The sequence below is a fragment of the Schistocerca nitens genome, chromosome 1 (assembly GCF_023898315.1).
Source record: "Schistocerca nitens isolate TAMUIC-IGC-003100 chromosome 1, iqSchNite1.1, whole genome shotgun sequence".
Lineage (NCBI taxonomy): Eukaryota > Metazoa > Arthropoda > Insecta > Orthoptera > Acrididae > Schistocerca > Schistocerca nitens.
The window spans coordinates 828,999,122-829,020,858 of record NC_064614.1 but is presented as its reverse complement, the minus strand read 5'-3'; the positions used below and the strand labels follow the sequence as shown (position 1 = coordinate 829,020,858).

Here is a 21,737-nt window from a genome sequence, read left to right as displayed (position 1 = left end):
CTATATCTCCTTGATATTTGTTGCTGTAATTTCGAAACACACTGTACATAAAAATGCACACTTTACCTCAGCCTGAGACTTATACAAGGATGAGTTGTTCCTCCAAAAATTGGCATGTCAGTACCAATAAGCATCTGGATGTCCTCAAATGTCCACAGAACATTGCGAGTAAATTTGTGATTTGATAATGGGTCAGGGAGTTGTTCTTCAAATTGAGGATCAGGCAGTGGTGGCCAAACCTAAAACACACACAGAAAAGACCAGTAAGGCTTTACTGCGCACAAGTACTAGTTACAATGGAAAAGGTGATACAAATACTGGCTAAGTACATACTTATTTCATACACTACAAGCATTTGGTGTCAAGAAAACGGTCCTCAATAAGAGACACATTTGACCACTGAAGAGACTACATTACTTCAGAACACAAGATGTGCATCAAAGTGTGTTCTTATTGCCTTCATCAGACTTACTTTGCAAATCTGCAATAGGTACGCTGGGAAATCTGTTTCATGAAATACAACCTACAAAGCACCATGAAACACATGAGAACACAAATTCTGTTCAAAATTCCTTCCAAAAACTTCTGATAATGGTTTTTACAGAACACAAGATTCACTGCCTCAAATCAATATCAATAAACAAAATGAAGAGCTAACAGAATTGTTATTCCTGTATTCACACTGAAAAAAGAAAAGGAAAAAGGACCAAAAGTTCATGACAAACCATTCCAATGAAATAATTATTTTCCTTATTTCAATACACTTTGAAATTACATAATATGTTTTGTCCTGTGATATTAACACAAACCTTTGTGTGAACACCTGTGGTCATAATTTTACTCAGCGTTACTATAAATATTTCTGCCAGTTGTCCAAATTAGTGTCTCTATTTGCATAATAAACCACAAAACACACTTAAAACCATGTACAGGGTGGCGCAGATGGATCGGGTGGTTTTGAAGTGGACTGTACGTCTGGAGGGGGGGAGCCAGGTGTTCGGCGACTTCGTCCTGTGGTGGGGGGGGACGGGAAGTTTCAGTTGCAGGCTGGCAGTCAGTCGCGATGGCTACGTGGTCCGTTGAGCATCGTGTTTTCGCAGTGGAAGAGTTCATACGCAATAACGAGTCAATTGTTGCTGTGACGCGTGCCTTTCGCCGGCGTTTCAACATCCCACCTCGCGGTAGTGTTCCTAAGCGAGATACGATATTGAGTTGGGTGCATAATTTCCGCACTACTGGTTCATGTGCTCCAAAATGGACGCCTAGACCGCCAACAATAACAACGCCTGAGAACGTGGAGCGTGTGAGACGCGATGTCACTGCGAGCCCACGTCGATCAACGAGACGTCGTGCTCAAGCTCTTGGAATGTCACGTCGGAGCCTTCAAAGGATTCTTAACGAAGAACTGAAATTCCACCCCTATAAAATCCTGTTGGTACAGAAGATTCTCCCAACAGACCATCTTCAAAGGCTTCAGTTTAGCCAACAGATGTTGGAGTTATTGGAAGATGTAAACCTGATTATCATGATGTCTGACGAGGCTCACTTTCACATTAACGGATACGTAAACAAGCAAAATTGCCGTTACTGGGCCGACACTAACCCAAGAGATCTACACCAACGGCCTCTCCATAGTGACAAAGTGACGGTTTGGTGTGGGGTTTCTAAGGTAGGGATAATTGGTCCTTACTTTTTTGAAAATGAAAGGGAGCAGGCGGTTACTGTTAATTCGCAGCGTTATGTGAACATGATTGAAGATTTTCTTCTCCCACAACTTGAAGAGAACAATTACGACATGGGCAATATGTGGTTCCAAGAAGACGGGGCAACTGCACATACCGCTAGGATATCAATGCAAGCTGTACGCGCTCTGTTCCCTGGCCGTTTGATTTCCCGTAATGGAGATGTCCATTGGCCCCCTCGCTCGCCGGACCTCACGGTATGTGACTTTTTCTTATGGGGCTATTTAAAAGCAAGGGTCTACATGAACAAACCCCGGACCATTCAGGAGTTGAAGGCAGCAATTCACACCGAAATCACATCAATTCCTGGTGATGTGCTTGAGCGGGCAATGCGGAACGTTAAGGACCGACTCCAAGAATGCGTCGCTCGAGAAGGAGGGCATTTGATGGATGTAATTTTTAAAAACTAACATTACTATTTTTTTGTTAATAAACTTCCATTGTAACTACACGTTTTGCACTTTATTTCAATCCAATACCTTTACAATTGACAGTTTGACAAGTATTTTAAAACCACCCGATCCATCTGCGCCACCCTGTATAATGCAAATATGCAGCATGTACAATTCTGGTAATGTTTCTATACCCTTATACAAATGAGATCTAACACATTGCCCTTGGTCAACTACATCTAGTTTTGTTTTTTAAATGGATTTTGGTTATATTTCTATTACAAACCAATTGAAGCTTCTGGAATGTAAAAGCAATACCCCTATTCATGGTTCAAATAAGAGATGGAATTTAAAACTCAAAACTGTTCACCATTCTCACAATCAATTAAGCCAGAAGTTACAGAATATAACAAACTGAGTGTTGATTTGCTTCATTTCCACTTCAACCAACATGTTCATACAACAGTTACCTCAGCAACAGGCATGGAATCTGCAGGCTGCAGATCCTCCTTTTGTGGCGACCCTGGTTCAGTAACTGCTAGGCTGTGGTACAGAAACTTGGACACTAGGCTCTTCTGCTGAAGAGCATATCGGCTCTTATCCTTATGTACAACAATCTTCTCCTGTAACGATGATTTTAAAAATTTGAATGTAATTATTTCTTATACTCCCCACAATTATTTGCTACTAATGGGAGCTATTTATTTCTAGTATGAGATGCCAGAGACATTATTAATATATCACTGGAATTCTAGAAAATAAACTGAACTGATAAATCCAAAGGAACCGAAATCGCAGTGGCATTATGAAAGTAGTGTCATTAGAAATCAGAATCACCATGCAGGAAGAGCAGAAGGAAGCAGGAGATGGAGAGGGAGAGAGCATACCTTGTCTCCAAGAGATTTGAACACGTGTTCATAGAAGAACTTTTTCAGCCATTTCCACTCGGATTCAGCTGTCCGCAAAAGATGTTTGTGTATATCAAATTCATCTATCAGCAATGTATTTTCTATTCGATGTACCATCATGCTCACCTAGAATGGGTATTACTTTTAAAAACATCAAATTGCACAATGATTTATGTTCACATTGTTGGTAAGATTATGTCTGCAAACACTTTCCCACCTGCTGTACAGCAAGCATATGTACTACCATTTCAACATTTTTTTCTGTACTTACTGGACCTTTACTGTATGGGATCTTCAGTAAATTTTTTATATTTTCAGCGTCTGATACAACATCCACTTCTCCAACACAATCTGGGAACATGTGAGCCATGCAGAAACTGCAGGAAAGATAGTAAAAATATCTGATTAGACAATGGAAAGTTTATACAGAAGAGAGATGTTGTCAACTTTGTAGAAAGAAAATATTCATTTCTATAAAATCATGTTTTAAAGTAATAAATTCAAAAATTAATATACTTAAACATCAATAAATATAGGGAACATTGAGCAAACTTTCTATAATATGTCCATTTATGATTACGTTGCTTTCAGTTTTGACTTTCTTGCACATACAACTGGAATTGGGTTGGTGGGGAGGCTTGCGTGCCTCAGCAATACAGATGGCCGTACCGTAGGTGCAACCACAACGGAGGCGTATCTGTTGCGAGGCCAGACAAACGTGTAGGTCCTGAAGAGGGGCAGCAGCCTTTCAGTAGTTGCAGGGGCAACAGTCTGGATGATTGACTGATCTGGCCTTGTAACACTAACCAAAACGGCCTTGCTGTGCTGGTATTGCAAACGGCTGAAAGCAAGGGGAAACTACACCCGTAATTCTTCCCGAGGGCATGCAGCTTTACTGTATGTTTAAATGATGATGGCGTCCTCTTGAGTAAAATATTCTGGAGGTAAAATAGTCCCCCATTCGGATCTCCGGGCGGGGACTACTCAAGAGGACGTCATTATCAGGAGAAAAAAAACTGGCGTTCTACGGATCGGAGCGTGGAATGTCAGATCCATTACTCGGGCAGGTAGGTTAGAAAATTTAAAAAGAGAAATGGATAGGTTAAAGTCAGATATAGTGGGAATTAGTGAAGTTCTGTGGCCGGAAGACTTTTGGTCAGGTGAATACAGGGTTATAAATACAAAATCAAATAGGAGTAATGCAGGAGTAGGTTAATGAATAAAAAAATAGGAGTGCAGGTAAGCTACTACAAACAGCATAGTGAACGCATTATTGTGGCCAAGTTAGACACGAAGCCCATGTCTACTACAGTAGTACAAGTTTATATGCCAACTAGCTCTGCAGATTATGAAGAAATTGATGAAATGTATGATGAGATAGAAGAAATTATTCAGGTAGTGAAGGGAGACGAAAATTTAATAGTTATGGGTGACTGGAATTCGAGAGTAGGAAAAGGAAGAAAAGGAAACATAGTAGGTGAATATGGATTGGGGCTAAGAAATGAAAGAGGAAGCCGCCTGATACAATTTTGCACGGAGCATAACTTAATCATAGCTAACACTTGGTTCAAGAATCATAAAAGAAGGTTGTATACAAGGAAGAAGCCTGGAGATACTAGAAGGTATCAGATAGATTATATAATGGTAAGACAGAGATTTAGGAACCAGGTTTTAACTTGTAAGACATTTCCAAGGGCAGATGTGGACTCTGACCACAATCTATTGGTTATGAACTGTAGATTAAAACTGAAGAAACTGCAAAAAGGTGGGAATTTAAGGAGATGGGACCTGGATAAACTGACTAAACCAGAGGTTGTACAGAGTTTCAGGGAGAGCATAAGGGAATAATTGACAAGAATGGGGAAAAGAAGTACAGTGGAAGAAGAATGGGTAGCTCTGAGGGATGAAGTAGTGAAGGCAGCAGAGGATCAAGTAGGTAAAAAGACGAGGGCTAGTAGAAATCCTTGGGTAACAGAAGAAATACTGAATTTAATTGATGAAAGGAGAAAATATAAAAATGCAGTAAATGAAGCAGGCAAAAAGGAATACGAACGTCTCAAAAATGAGATCGACAGGAAGTGCAAAATGGCTAAGCTGGAGGACAAATGTAAGGATCTAGAAGCTTATCTCACTAGGGGTAAGACAGATACTGCCTACAGGAAATTAAAGACTTTTGGAGAAAAGAGAACCACTTGTATGAATATCAACAGCTCCGATGGAAACCCAGTCCTAAGAAAAAAATGGAAAGCAGAAAAGTGGAAGGAGTATATAGAGGGTCTATACAAGGACGATGTACTTGAGGACAATATTATGGAAATGGAAGAGGATGTAGATGAAGATGAAATGGGAGATACGATACTGCGTGAAGAGTTTGACAGAGCACTGAAAGACCTGAGTCGAAACAAGGCCCCAGAGTAGACAACATTCCATTAGAACTACTACGGCCTTGGGAGAGCCAGTCCTGACGAAACTTTACCATCTGGTGAGCAAGATGTATGAGACAGGCGAAATACCCTCAGACTTCAAGAAGAATATAATAATACCAATCCCAAAGAAAGCAGGTGTTGACAGATGTGAAAATTACCGAACTATCAGTTTAATAAGTCACAGCTGCAAAATACTAACACGAATTCTTTACAGATGAATGGAAAAACTGGTAGAAGCCGACCTCGGGAAGATCAGTTTGGATTCCGTAGAAATATTGGAACATGTGAGGCAATACTGACCTTATGACTTATCTTAGAAGAAAGATTAAGAAAAGGCAAACCTACGTTTCTAGCATTTGTAGACTTAGAGAAAGCTTTTGACAACGTTAACTGGAATACTCCCTTTCAAATTCTAGAGGTGGCAGGGGTAAAATACCGGGAGCGAAAGGCTATTTACAATTTGTACAGAAACCAGATGGCAGCTATAAGAGTCGAGGGGCATGAAAGGGAAGCAGTGGTTGGGAAGGGAGTGAGACAGGGTTGTAGCCTCTCCCCGATGTTATTCAATCTGTATATTGAGCAAGCAGTAAAGGAAACAAAAGAACAATTCGGAGTAGGTATTAAAATCTATGGAGAAGAAATAAAAAATTTAAGGTTCGCCAATGACATTGTAATTCTGTCAGAGACAGCAAAGGACCTGGAAGAGCAGTTGAACGTAATGGACAGTGTCTTGAAAGGTGGATATAAGATGAACATCAACAAAAGCAAAACGAGGATAATGGAATGTAGTCGAATTAAGTTGGGTGATGCTGAGGGAATTAAGATTAGGAAATGGGACACTTAAAGTAGCAAAGGAGTTTTGCTATTTGGGGAGTAAAATAACTGATGATGGTCGAAGCAGTGAAGATATAAAATGTAGACTGGCAATGGCAACGAAAGCATTTCTCAAGAAGAGAAATTTGTTAACATCGAGTATAGATTTAAGTATCAGGAAGTCATTTCTGAAAGTATTTGTATGGAGTGTAGCCATGTATGGAAGTGAAACATGGACGATAAATAGTTTGGAAAAGAAGAGAATAGAAGCTTTCGAAATGTGGTGCTACAGAAGAATGTTGAAGATTAGATGGGTAGATCACATAACTAATGATGAAGTATCGAATAGAATTGGGGAAGAGGAGATTGTGACATAACTTGACAAAAAGAAGGGACCGGTTAGTAGGACATGTTCTGAGGCATCAAGGGATCACAAATTTAGCATTGGAGGGCAGCGTGGAGGGTAAAAATCGTAGAGGGAGATCAAGAGATGAATACACTTGGCAGATTCAGAAGGATGTACGTTGCAGTAAGTACTGGGAGATGAAGAAGCTTGCACAGGATAGGGTAGCATGGAGAGCTGCATCAAACCAGTCTCAGGACTGAAGACCACAACAACAACAGCAAACATATCATGATGAAGTCAGTCTCTCCCGATAAAAACCTCTGTAAACTGCAAAAAATAACCACCACCATCAATCTAAGTTGTTTGAATAAAAATTGAACAAATCTGACACACAAGTATCCAAAATGGCACCAAACTGTAAAGTTTGCACCAGTCTGGGAGTCAAGACATTTACAATAGCATTAGAAAAAATTTGAACACACATCCCAAATGAATCCAACCTCGGACTTATAGAACAGAGTAGCAGCAATATAAGATTAACAGTTAGTATGACTGTAAAAATCGATGTTACTCCTAACTCAGTAAATAGTCACCAAATAAAGCAACAGTATGAAAGAGCACTTCAGTATCACAAAGGCAGAATGATATGTCATCAGAAAATAGGTTTGTCACACTTTGAAATTTTATCTTGTAAAGTGCATGCTGTTACAACAGTAATGTGTCTGGTTACACACTGAGGCCACACTCAGCAAAGAATAGGTATGGGACCAAACAATGTAACTACAGCACAGGATGGTTGTCATCTAGACCATACTAATGGCTCAACTGACACTCTGATGTTGCCTTCTGCGGGCTAGATTGGTGTCATAGATACCAACAAATCTGTTTCCATTGCTATCAAGCCACAAAAAATATCAGACTGCAATTGGCATATGAATACTATCACTGAATTACAAGTAACGAAATGCAGTGCTTATGGACAACTTCAACTTGTCCTACAGTGACAGTCATTTGATCAGACTTTATTGCATTCACTGGAGACTTTTAAACTTTCTTTGTTTTGCTAAGCAGTTTATGAGACAAGAACTAAGTGTGATGGTTTAGGTTGTGACTGGATACAAAATGTGATCTAGACTCATACATATTGAAGGCAGTCTAAACAGCAGCCAACATATTAAGGAATTCAAAAAACTTTAAATACCTGCACTCCTTAAAGCAGATCCACATGTCTTATTTCAGCACAATAATGCCTAGCCAAACATGGTGAGGAATTTGTTAACTTTCTCCAAATTACAAGGCACAATTCCCTGACATGGCAACCATCAAACAAATCAGCAACTCATTTGTCAAGAACCTCCAGCAACCAGCCACATATGAACTGCATGAGATATTTCTCAGGGACATACCCAAGTTCATTTCGTTTCATACCATAATATTTAGAAGGTTTGATTGCAGCATGTAGTGGCTTCATATTACACTGAATTTTCAGAGTCCAGTTACATCCAATTCAACAATGGCAAAAGCCCTCAAAAATATCACATTCTTGAAAGATGCATAGAGCTTGTGCTGTAGTTCCATTAAATCTGTTTCTGGCTAATAAAAACAACTTACAACCCATCTTAATGGAGCTAGATAACAGCAATGTTATCCCTCTAAATTTCTGCAGTTAAATACATTTCTAGTAATTCAATTGGTGAAGAATGAGATTCCAAAGAGTCTAATTGTGAAAACTGAGACTTTCCTTGGTTTTTCTGCAGATTTTCTTTCAAACAATCACCATAATGACATCATCTCCAATAAGGTCATTAAGTTTCTGGAGTATCAGGTTAGGGAATCTGTCTGGTTTGTAGATTAACCATTTTCACTTTAACAAGTACTCTCTTTCTGCCTTGAGCAGTACAGAATTGCATGTATTATGTATGCTTAAACAGCCTGACAATTGTACTATTAAAGAACTGAATCATCTATATCCTCGATATGGTGTACACCTTGACCCTCATTATACCTAATAATAAAACTGACCAGATATTTTGGCAAGCTGTGAGCTGGCAACCCAATGATGCTCAAGATGGGGCTGAAAGGTCATTTCAAACAATGTACTTTGAACAGCCTTCATGGATGGAAGGCAGGAATGAAGATTAGCACTTAATGTACTGCTAATGATGGGTCACATACTTGCCACAAGCTCAGCTTGGGGAAAGAAAGTGGCTGTACTTCCAAAGGAACTGCCCAAGCATTCATCCTGTATCATTTAAGGAAATCACGGAAAACTTATATCTAGAAGGCTTGATGGGGTTCTGAATACAAGTCCTGTGTTTCATCATTGTGACATCTCAGTTCAGCTCTGAAGGCTTGGTTCAGGTGGCTGAGAGAACAGATTTTTAACCCTTCAAGCTGGTGATTTATGTGCTCGTGTGCTCGTGCCTAGTTGATTGGCTGTAGTATACATGGCCAGAGAGTACAGAAATGCAGCATTTTATTTAAATTACTCTAGTCCAGGAATAATTAGTTGAAATTGGTGAAATTTTCATTAATGGTTAACAAAGACATTTACTATTTTTAAAACACACATGATCACAGGTACACTTTGAAGCAATATTCAAGATAAAGCACAGTCTCTTACACACTGAAGCAATATTCAAGACAAAGCACAGTTTCTTCTTATGAGTTTCCAGCAGTTCTGTTATGAGACACAGTGTGAAATTTATATGTGAATCTTTCAAACAATGGAAAATCCAGGATATTAACATGTGAATCTTTCTTTGCCTTTACACTGGCTTGATAAGCAAATGCAATGGGCACTGAAATAGTTAGTACCCTTCTGCATATATCTATGTACCACTTTATACTTGTTCAATGATATGTAACCCATTGCTGGCTTTGCTGATTATTTTCATAATAATCATTATAACACAGAACAAACTGTCATTACACATACACAATTGAGTATTAATGACACTCTGATGCAGCATTAACCCACATGAGCTATATGTTATGAAGCTTTAGTATAATCCGCATATTTATAATACAACTAGCGACTTTCCCTGACTTAGGGTAGGTAGCACTAAATATCTATGGCCAGGCGATTTGTCTGGTGTAGTGGAAATAAATTATAGACACTAATCTTCCTGATGAAGCAGTCTACATATTAGTGAAAATCGTACCAAAATACCTACACCAGTTCCTAAGATTAGCCTTCACATATAGGCAGAAAAATGTGATGGGGGACTAGCGACTAACAATTTATAATATGTAAAGATGTTAAATATAATCATCAATAACTTCACCTAGAGAAGCCAGAAGAGTGAAAAGGAACATTCTGTAATCCATACGATTCAGCAGAGCTACTGAGCCAATTGGATGGTGGTAGATTTAAATTAGTATTGCACTGGAGTCTTGCAAAGTTGGCTGGTGCTTGCACTGTAGTATACTTGACAACTGCTGTTGATTTTACTGGTTTTCTTGGAGAGTCGGGTGACGGGCAGTTCCGCCAATCATCATCAACCTCTTCCGTCTTCTCATCTTTGTTATTCTAAAACAAAGATAGTTGGTTATTAAAAGAAATTTATATTTAATTCGAGATAAGGTGTAATTCATATTACAGAGTAAACATAGTGTCTGAAAACCAACACTAATTATTAGAGAGTAATCATAAATTTTTGAGTTTAACATATCGCATAATCCCTCACTTGACCACAATTTACCTTCTTTAGTGTCTTCAAAATTCCATAAATCTCTGTAATAAACACTGCAAATTCTTCAGGGAAGCATATTCCAAAGAAATTATAATCATTACTCATATTGGGAGATAACTTTTTCATGACAGGATTTATAATCAAATATGGTATATATACGTGTATGATGGTCCCTCACAATCTTTAAAGATTGTCAATCTTATGACAATAATTTCTTATGGACATGTTTTTAGGCACTAGTGCTCATCATCAGGTATCAACACACATGAATCAATAAAACATTATTTTTGCTACTAATATTAACTAGACTATCACAAATTTATTCAGTTGTCAGGCATGCAAAAACTAGGACAGACACTCAGCAATCACAGCAGGGGCCATACATGCACTAAGTGACTAGCATAGTACCACCAAAAACAAGTACATGAGAGCATGTCTTCTGGCAATCAATACACCATTTTTCCATTTCTTTATACGAAGGCACACATTATAAATCTGAGATCCTTGTAACTATCTAGTAATTAGTAACACAGCATGAATAATACTAAGAAGGACTAAATTGCTGCCAACAATCTTCTCAGCAATGATTCAGAAGCTTATGATTATTATAGATTAACAAACAATCCAGCAACCTGATGAGAAAGCATGGGTTTTAATTTTAAATATCTATCTCTGCCACACCAGAGAGTAAACATTCACATGAACAGATATGAGAACATCTAAATTAACATAACTCATGGAAGGTTTGGCTTGTTACTTACCTAGGATTTCAGAGAGTGTGGGACAGTTCAGAGTCTAAAATACAAATGCATATTTCTGGCAATAAACCGCAGATGTTGTTAGTCAAAGTTGATGGGATTCAATGCAAAGAAAATCAGATTACAATTTAGCGTCCACTGATAATAGGGGCATTACAGATGGAAAACAAGTTTGAAGTGAACAATGATGGGGTGTGAAGTCAGATGTGGTCTTCACATAGGACGCATTCCAGCATTTGCATTAAGCAAATTAGAAAATCACAAGAAATTCCAACACAAATGTACATCAATGTACCAACTCACTTGGTCATACTGCAAGTTTGTAGAGTCTCAGTAAATGCTACACTTCAGACAATGATTAGTTTTTTGTGTCATTGTACGAACAAGTTAAGTAACCACTACAAGCGCAATAGTCATCCCACTCGTTATTCTCATGACATATGTCTGACACAGCAAGCGGAAGTTGTCTTCTGTCTGTCACTGTTAGTCAATCACGACGTTGCCAATGGATAACTGTGGAGTGACTTGTTAGCTGAGGTTGTTGCACCACATCCCCAAAAGGCAAATAAAAAAAAATGCATTTTTTAAAAGTTAAGTTGGACTATGCTATCTCAGTTGGATTGAAACGGAGCTACACTTTTTATGTATGATGAGTTTCTCTTGTGACTAGAGGATGGAGGGAAATGACTGCACCTCGGTGAATGGTGGCCAGTTGGTTCCCAGACAGACAGCACTGCTTGGATGACGCAGCATGACCAGCAGCTACAGTGTCACAGGTGTTCTGTGTCTCGAGGTGGCTTGTGTTTCAGTGGTGTCTTCTGAGTTAGGTAAGCTGGCTTGCACACTAAATGTATCTAACCCTTTAAAGCTGAGTGAGTGCACTAATAATTCAATCCACAACTGTGTATGGGCCTTGGCAGGGCAGCTTCAGTAATCAGTGCAGTGGACCATGTCAGGTCCTTGAAAGCTAAAGTTGTTCATTTCCCAAGCCTTGTGGTTCCACCCAGTTACAAAGTTTCTATTTGTCTCAGGAGTCCTGCAAGGAAATCCGAAGTGAGTACGGAGGTCCAGTGCATGGTTTTGGAAATTTGTGGTAAGGTCTTGTGGGACCAAACTACTGAGAACATTGGTCCCTAAGCCTACACACTACTTAATCTAACTTAAACTAACTTATGTTATGGACAACACACACACCCATGCCTGAGGGAAGACTCGAACCTCAGACAGGGGGAGCCGCCCGGACTGTGACAAGACACCTCAGACCGTGCGGCTACCCTGCGTGGCGACATGGTTTTAATGAATCTCCTGACATACATGAAGATTTCACTGTACACCAGCTTCACCGGGGTAGGCCTGCAAGTGTTCTTTTAATACACTTCATAATCATAGTAGCACTGCTGGAAGGGCATCAATCCCTGAATTCATCATATGCCACGTAATAATTAGTGTCCTTCAAGAAATGGTGTAGGTGTTCCACAATATTTTTTGAAGTTGCACAATATGATGAAGTACTTGTTATGTGTATCCTGTATACCCACGCCATTGCACAAAATATTTCCACCTCTCCCTGACGACCCTACTCAGAAGACAAATGCTGGTGACAGCTGGAATGAGAAATCCAATTGCACCAGATTCTCAGCAGTTTGTGTTTACAACAGGAATACTTCTGGCCACCTAGTGTATCTGTTGATCATCATGATGTAGGACCAGTAGTTACATGTGAATGGAGGTGGTCCTACAAAGCATACATGGATGTGTGAGAATTGTGTCTCTGGGATGTCAAAACTTCCCAAGCAGAGCACCTACAGAGGGAGGAGAAAACCATGGAAACACCAAATATACAACTATGATTAATACAGTATAGGAAAACATTTGGCATTGTAAACAGCTTCTATTCCTACTGGAAAGGGTAGACACATGTTCTGTATGGTTTTCAAGGGAATCTTATACCACTCTTCTTGCAAAATAGTGGTAAGTTCAGGTAATGATGATGGAGGTGGATAGCGATTATGCACCTTTCTCTCCAAAGTAGGACACAAAGGTTCAGTAATAATTGTTAGCCAGTGGAGATGCGAACTATTCATCCTCACAAAACCAGTCCTGTATGATGCAAGTTGTGTGAACAGGAGCCCTGTTGTCTTGTAGTACAGCATCACCATTAGGAAACAAATACTGTACCATGAGATGGACCCGATCAGCAAAAACAGTAACATAATCTTTGACAGTATTGCAATCTGCAAAGTAATCATAAGGCCCATGGAATACCACAATAAGGCTGCCAAACCGTCATCAACTCCCGCCATATTTATCTCTTGGCAGCAAGCATTCTGCATCATAGGCTGGGAACAGCCTACACCAGATGTAAACTCAGTCAGATGTTGGAAACAACGTGCAGCAAGAGTCATCTGACCAAATTCCATTGCTCCACAGTCCAGGTTCTATGGTTTCAGTGGCACATTTTCCTGTCGCAGCGTTAGCATCACTGATGTGTAGTTTCTGAATTCAGCTTACCCTCCAATTCTCAGCTTATGGAGCTCCCTACATGTTGTTTTTGGTGCTGATAGCATTTGCAAGTGTGACATTCGGTTCTGCAGTGATTTTTGCAGCTGTTGTCCTCTTATTTTAAGTCACAATCCTCTTCATCTACATCTCAAAGTTTTGAACATGGCTGCTTGGTCCAGTGACCGTTTATAAGTTAAAATTGAAACAAATGAGCCCTCGGTCACAAGTTTTTAGTCTTATTAACCAGGTTTCAACATTTCTAAGAGTGCCTTCATCAGAATTTAGACATTTACAGTGGTCTATAACATAATTACAAATTTATGCGAAAAAAAAATTTTTATATATATAAAAAAAAGTGTAAGTACTGACTAACAATACAAGACAGACACAGTACTTACATGTCACATATAAAATAAATAACAAGCCAGAAGAGCTTTAGTCACAAAATACTTAAAAGGAATGTGTGAAGGCAAGCCTCTAAGGGCTGCTCATACCTGTACAGCCACAGATTGCAAACTGAAATGACACAGGATTTTAGGTGGACATCAGGCACTCTTAGAAGTGTTGAATCCTGGTTCATAAGACTAACAAATTGTGACCAAGGACTCATTTGTTTCAATTTTATCATCTACATCTATATCTACACCTACATGGGTACTCTGCAAATCACATTTAAAAAGTGCCTCTATTATTACAATGTCATACAGCGCACAGAAAAAACAAACACATATATCTTTCCGTGCGAGCTCTGACTTCCCTTCTTTTATTGTGGTGATCGTTTCTCCTGTTGTAGGTTAGCGTCAACAAAATGTTTTTGCACTCTGAGGAGAAAGTTAAAGATTGAAATTTCATGAGAAGATTCAGCCACGACGAAAAACACCTTTATTTAAATGATGTCCACCCAAAATCCTGTGTCATTTCAATGACACTCTCTCCCCTATTCCACGATAATACAAAATGTGCTGCCCTTCTTTGAACTTTCTCAATGTACTCCATCAGTCCTATCTGGTAAGCAACCCACACTGCGCAGCAGTATTCTTAAAGAGGGTGGACAAACATAGTGTACACAGTCTCTTTAGTAGATCTGTTAAGTTTTCTAAGTGTCCTGCAATAAAATGCAGTTTTTGGTTAGCCTTCCCCACAACATTTTCAATGTGTTCATTCCAATTTACATTGTTCGTAATTGTAATTCCTAGGTATTTAGCTGAATTTATGATCATCAGATTTGACTGATTTATTGTGTAACTGATGTTTAACAGATTCCTTTTAGCACTCATGTGGATGACCTCACACTTTTTGTTATTTAGGGTCACAGTTGCCAATTTTTGCTACATACAAATATCTTTTCTAAATTGTTTTGCAATTTGTTTTGATCTTCTGATGACTGTACTAGTAGATAAATGACAGCATCATCTGCAAACAACCTAAGACGGCTGCTCAGATTGTCTCCTAAATCATTTATATAGATAAGGAAGAGCAGAGGGCCAGTAACACTACCTTCAGGCATGCCAGAAATCACTTCTGTTTTACTCGATTACTTTCCGTCAATTACTACAACCGGTGACATCTCTGACAGGAAATCATGAATCCGGTCACATAACTGAGAAGATATTCCATAAGCATGCAATTTTAGTACAAGCCACTTGTGAGGTATAGTGTCGAAAGCCTTCTGGACATCTAGAATAACAGAATCAATTAGAAATCCCTTGTCAATAGCACTCAACACTTCATGTGAGTAAGGAGCTAGTTGTGTTTCACAAGTACGATGTTTTCGAAATCTGTGGCGACTGTGTTTCAATAGATCATTTTCTCTGAGGTAATTAATAATGTTCGAATACAATATATGTTCCAAAATCCTGCTGAATGTTAATGATAGGGGCTTGTAATTTAGTAGATTTCTCCGACAACCTTTCTTGAATATTGGTGTGACCTGTGCAACTTTCCAGTCTTTGGGTACAGAGCTTTCGTCGAGTGAACAGCTGTCTATGATTTTTACGGATGGAGCTATTGTATCAGCATACTCTGAAAGTAACCTCACTGGTATACACAGTCTGGACCAGAAGACTTGCTTTTGTTAAGTGATTTTTAACTGCTTCACTACTCCGAGGATATCTACTTCTAAGTTACTCATGTTGGCAGCTTTTCTTGATTCGAATTCTGGAATATTTACTTTGTGTTCTTTGGTGAAGGAATTTCGGAAGGCTGTGTTAAGCAACTCTGCTTTGGCAGTGAAGTCGTCAATAGTATTTCCATTGCTATCGTGCAACGAGGCATTGATTTGTCTTGCTGCTGGCGTACTTCACGTACAAACATAATCCCTTTGGATTTTCTGGCAGATTTCGAGACAAAGTTTTGCTGTGGAAACTATTATAAGCATCTCGCATTGAAGTCCATGCTAAATTTCGAGCTTCTGTATCCATTTCAATTTGTCATATTTTTTACATTGTTTCTGCAACAGTTTTCTGGCCCGTTTTGTGCACCAAGGAGGATCAGCTCCGTTGTTTGTTAATTTATTTGATATAAATCTCTCAATTGTTGCTGATACTATTACTTTGGCTTTTCAAGCTACATCTGGTCAACACTTACACTGTTAATTTGAAATGATTTGAGACTGTCTTTAAGGAAGGCAACAACTGAATTTTTATCTGCTTTTTGGATAGGTATTTTTTTCTTTAGTTTTCGAGGATTTGCGGGTTACAATATTCAAGGTCCTTATGACAACCCAGTGTTCAAAAATCCCTGTATCCATTTTGATGCTCGTTATTAGCTCAGGATTATTTGCTGCTAAAGGGTCAAGTGTGTTTTCACAACCATTTACTATTGACGTGGACTCCTGAACTAACTGCTCAAAATAATTTTCAGAGAATATGTTTAGCACAATTTCTGATGATGTTTTATGCGTACCTCCTGATTTAAACACGTATTTTCACCAACATATTGAGGGTAAAATAAAGTCACCACCAACTACAATTATATGAGTCGGGTACGTGTTTGAAATCAAACTCAAGGTTTCTTTGAATCTTTCAGCAACTGTATCATCTGCATTGGGAATTATTATTTTATTCCAATTGCCAAGAATAGCCTCTGGCCATGCTAACTCACAGAAACTATCTATTTCACTGTCGCAACACACTAAACTACTTCTAACAGCAACAATCACACCACTGCCAACTGTGTTTGGACTATCCTTTTCGAAACACCTTTAGGTTCTTCGCAAAAATTTCGGCTGAACTTATCCCCAGCTTTACCCAGTCTTCGGTGCCTATAATGATTTGAGCATCAGTGCTTTCTATTAGTACTTGGAGCTCTTTTACTTTCTCAACACAGTTACGGCAATTTACAACTGTTGCACAAATGGTTCCTGTATCTATATTCTTCCTGTGTTCACCCTGCACCCTTAAAGACTGAAGCCCTTTTCGTATTTTACTGAGACTGTTTAACCTAAAAAACCACCCAGTCCATGTCACACAGACCCTTCTACCCATGTAGCTGCTCCTGCATTTAGTGGACTACTGACCTATTCAGCAGAATCCAAAACCCAACCATCCTATGGTGCAAGACAAGCAATCTGCAGCCTACACGGTTGCAGAATCATCCAAGCCTCTGATTCAGAGCCTCCACTCGGCTCTGTACCAGAGGTCCACAATCAGTCTTGTCGACAACACTGCAAATGGTGAGCTCTGTTTTCATCTTGCAAGCAAGACCGGCAGCCTTTACTACTTCTGTTAGCCACCCAAAACTCTTTCGATCCACAGTGACACACATCACTGGTACCGATGTGAGCCACCACCTGCAGTTGGCTGCACCCTGTGCTCTTCATGGCATCCGGAAGGACACATGCCTTGCAGACCTGTTCCATGCCTGGAAATACTCCACCCGGTATGCACACGGAGTGCACATTATCTTTCTTCCCCTTCTTGGCAGTTATGTTCCTAAGGGGACCCATAACATGCCTAACACTGGAGCTCCAAACTACCAATAATCTCACTCTCTGCAATTGCCCAGATCTTACAGGCTGAAAGGTTTCCTCTGAAACAGGACAGGTGACTGCATCGGGCTGAGCGACAGTGCGACTCCCTGGGAAGTCTTTTGCAACCTGCCACACCCTGAGGCGAGTAGTAACTGGGCTAGCCACTGGTGAGGACCAATTAGAAGACTCAGACATGCTGAATGTCCATTGGATCCCCATGGCTGACCCACAAAAGTGATGCCCATCCACTGCAGCTTCAAGCTGTGCAACCGAAGCCATCATAGCCTGGAGCTGAAAGCTCTCTGCCATAATCACTCAACACACACTTTTGTATGTGTACTCACACTTAGCAGATGATGTATTTCTGCTCCCTCTGTATTCAGTGTAAATCTTCAATACAATGTTTCTTGAAGCACCTAACACTTGGGCTACCTTGGTTAGGAAAGCATCCACCACACGAACACCAACAATATGCCTGTGTTCCTGCTCAGCTCCAACATTATGTGCTCACGACTCCATAGAGCACTGTTCTGACCTCGACTGACACTTGAAGTGTAATGAGGCATTGCACAGGTGCTGCTCATACTCAAATACAACAGTGTCATCTGTAGGCCCAGCTAGTGTCTGCATTTATGTTCAAGCATGCACCTCTTGTGGTGTTTCCATATTTTCCTTCAATCCCTGTACATGCCATATCATTTTGCACTTCTGGCATGTAATGCAGGTCTGAGTCCTTGTACAGCAGTCCATCTATATACTGGGACATACAAAATGCTGCATTAGTACTGCCCTCACAGCAGTTTCCCAGATAGTCGAGTCCATAAAGAAAGTTGAAAACCCATCATCATAGAATTGCAAGCACAAAAAACTGGTGCCAGTCGGGTGACTCATCACAATATATCAGCTACTCAGTGCATGGCAGTGATGTGTGATGCAAGAGCAGAGTTGTCTCAACTATCAGTATGTCCTTCAACTGCCACTAGCTCAAAGAAATCCACTGGAACAGAAATGCTTTCCACTCAAGGTAAAATGTCGGCAGTGACATTTTTTGAACTGCTTGCTTGCACATTGTGTGTCATAAATTACAATATCACATTTAATAGGTTGATTCGCAATGAAAAATAGTTACAAGTATTCCATGGCTGCAGAAATGCAAAGCCAGCAGCTGATTGTCTGCATATACAGTGAAGGCATGTCTTCTAACAATGAATCTTAAATACAACTGCTTCATATGTGCCTGAAAGTTCTGTGTAAAATAGTAGCTGCTTATCCGTGATCTTCTTGGAGAAGAAAACCAAAGGTTGTCTGTACTCATTAACATTGTTTTAGTACAGTGCCAATGCAGGATGAGGCATCTGAGAAAATCTTTAGCGGTATGTTGGCAATGAGAGTGGCTTTAGTGAGGCTTGTCTGGCAGGCTGGAAATTCCACCTGTAGTTTTTCAGTCCTAATGACAGGTAAGGAACCACGTACTTTGGGACCAGCAAAGACGGCATGGAGCAGCACATGGGCCTAATCCAGTCAAAGTAAAAAGTGACGGTAAAAGTGTGTCACCCCTAACAACCGATACGTTTTGCGCACTGACTTCAGCGGACCATCTCCTCTTTGGCATTGATATTGCATTTGGCTAAATTTATGATTCCACAGTCATCAAATCATTGGAAAATCATTTACAGGTGTCTTTCATATGATGCCACCAACATACAATCAACGTATGCAAAACAGAAGTCCAATCCCTGCAAAACATCATTGATAAGAACTGAAAAATACGTGTTATGTTTTTAACATCACAGAGCACGTATGGGTATTCAAATAATCCAAAGACTGTAGTTATTGTAATTTTATGGATGTCCTCTACTGCATTTGGTTTTTGGCTTTTATGAGCTCCAAGGTTGAGGAAACAATGTGCCGCACCATATGGCACGTAAAATCCCTGATATCGATCAGTAATTGTCTAGCAACAATAGATTTCCAGGGGTGGGATCAGCTTTTTGAAGCTGCCTATACAACGGTATAGGTTATGGGTCTAGTTATTATATCCTGCAACCGTTCGTCCTGGTGTAATATTCCAAATGGAAAAAGGACAAAAGTAAGTAAAAAATAAGAGAAAATAAACAATAATTAAAGTGACACACCCGAGGAATAGAAATGAAAAACTGTATTTAAATCAACTGAATTAAAATAATGATTTTCTTTAAATGCGAACATTTTAGGTCGCAGTCATAATGATAAAGGTCGGAGAATAAAGTATATTGCACCCACCAGGACATGAAACCTCAACCTTCAGCTTGCCAGCTATATAACAATATCAGTTAGTGTATTTTTAAGGCTCTAATACATCTGAAGAAATTCTATTTTGGCAATTACTCACACACATATGCACACCAGGATGTATTGCTACAGGTTGTGATATCTGGGAGACTAAGCTACATCACTGAAAAGGGGGTTTCAATAAGACGATCCCACCCCTTGGAACCTCTCCTTTTGAGTGTTAAGCCTTCTGTAGCCTCGACAGGCATGTTAAACAATCAGTTTCTTCAGCACCAAATGAATGGGAGGACCCCTATTGGTACCTGATGGTCACGCCACACCTGCTTGGACCACTGCATTGAATTCTGTTTTTCTGATGTGGAGTTTGTTGGGTGTCAGTCGTATGAGCGTTGACAAAACAGGAGGACCAAGTGAGGTCCTCAGGTGATGCACTGTGGAGTGATGAAGTGAAGGTGGCACCCTGAAAAGTCGTACAATTGGCAGAAACTCGTTTAGCAGGTGCAGCAGGGGCAGGGACATGGCAAAGAAGTGTACCGACAGATCACTGCACTGTGTGGGCTGGCCTGCAACCTTCAACTATATGATCCAGCACCAAAATGGAAGTGTTCCTTTTGTCCTCGATGAGATTAGAGGAGGACAAGAATTCCAGCCCTGTGATAGTAAGGATCACATCTGTAACAATAAATCACCACTCAGATGGTCTTCACAGCTGTCACAGTAGACAACAGGAAACACACATCTGAGGTGGTACCCAGTACAGATTGAGTCTTAGTGGTCCTGTCTGTTACCGCTAAATGCTGCAATCGTTGCCCAGTTGGTACCTGCCCACCAGCCTTGGGAGGTTACCATTTGCTTTCCCTGCCCAGGAGCATTTCCCTTCTATAGGTTCTTAGTAAATGGTACACTCAGCTAAAGATAAGTCTCTGAATTGGTTCATAATACAAACGAGTTAAATAGCTACTACAAGCACGGTTATTATCCTGCTAATCTGACAACCGCTCACACTCAATGCTCGCACCACTGCAGGTAACAATCTACTCCTCACCAGAAATAGTGGTCTTCTGCATATTGGTCATTTGTAACTTTGCCAATGGATGTGTGTGGAGTGATCTGTGAGCTGTATTCACTACAAGTTCTTCGAAATTGATGACTGCAGGATGACCTTAATACTTACCTTTGGAAGAAGTTAACAAGTGTGAGTGTATTGTTTAGGTGAAGTTAGAAATTCTGTGAATTTAAATATGAGTGATGTCACAGGAGTGGACTGAGGTTTTCAGAAAATTCTGCAAGTTTGTTGGCAGCATCATGGTGGCAGAAACACACAAAAGCAATAGCCTGCTTATCTGTAAGGACCAGAAACATGGAGTCATCAGCTTTCAGGAAATGAAGACTCTGTAGTCAAGCATGAGATAAGATGGTTCCATGATGTACGTACATGAGAATAGTTCGTAAAGCCACATAGTATTAAGGAACTCCTAAAATGGTTGAGGGATGGTAATGTGACTGGTGAGAGAATGAAACATTACAAAGGAAGATTTGAGGTTTAATTCCCTCACATTGAATACAAGCCCATTAGAGATGGAGCACAAGCTGTGACTGTGATGGGATGGAAGTCAACCACGTTTATTTTCAAAGGAAGCATCCCATAATTTCCGGTTGGTTGGTTTGTGGGGTTGAAGGGACCGGAATGCAAAGGTCATAGGTCCCCATAATTTCCCATAAATGATTTATGGAAAGCACAAAAAAAACTAAATCTGGATGGTCAAATAGGGATCTGAACTACTGTCATTCCAAGTACGAATACAGTTTCTTACAACTGCACCGCCTCAAACTGTGAAAATATTCGAAAGATTGTTCAGTTTTAGCTGTGGTACTGTGAAGCTTCTGAACTTATGTGGAATTTAAGATAAACTT

The 21,737-nt window shown here is 39.9% G+C and overlaps 1 protein-coding gene across 2 annotated transcripts in view; it reads right to left on the bottom strand.

Annotated features, from left to right (window-relative positions):
• The window catches only part of LOC126262869 (erythroid differentiation-related factor 1), a 244,620-nt gene that overhangs the window by 205,395 nt on the left and 17,488 nt on the right, over positions 1-21,737 (bottom strand). For both annotated transcript variants that reach the window (XM_049959739.1, XM_049959746.1), the window contains exons 2-6: positions 9,915-10,159; positions 3,314-3,419; positions 3,022-3,168; positions 2,605-2,757; positions 67-239 (exon numbers count right to left, since the gene is read on the bottom strand). In XM_049959739.1, the coding sequence (XP_049815696.1) occupies positions 67-239; positions 2,605-2,757; positions 3,022-3,168; positions 3,314-3,419; positions 9,915-10,159 (824 nt within the window). The remainder of the gene's footprint in view (positions 1-66; positions 240-2,604; positions 2,758-3,021; positions 3,169-3,313; positions 3,420-9,914; positions 10,160-21,737) is intronic.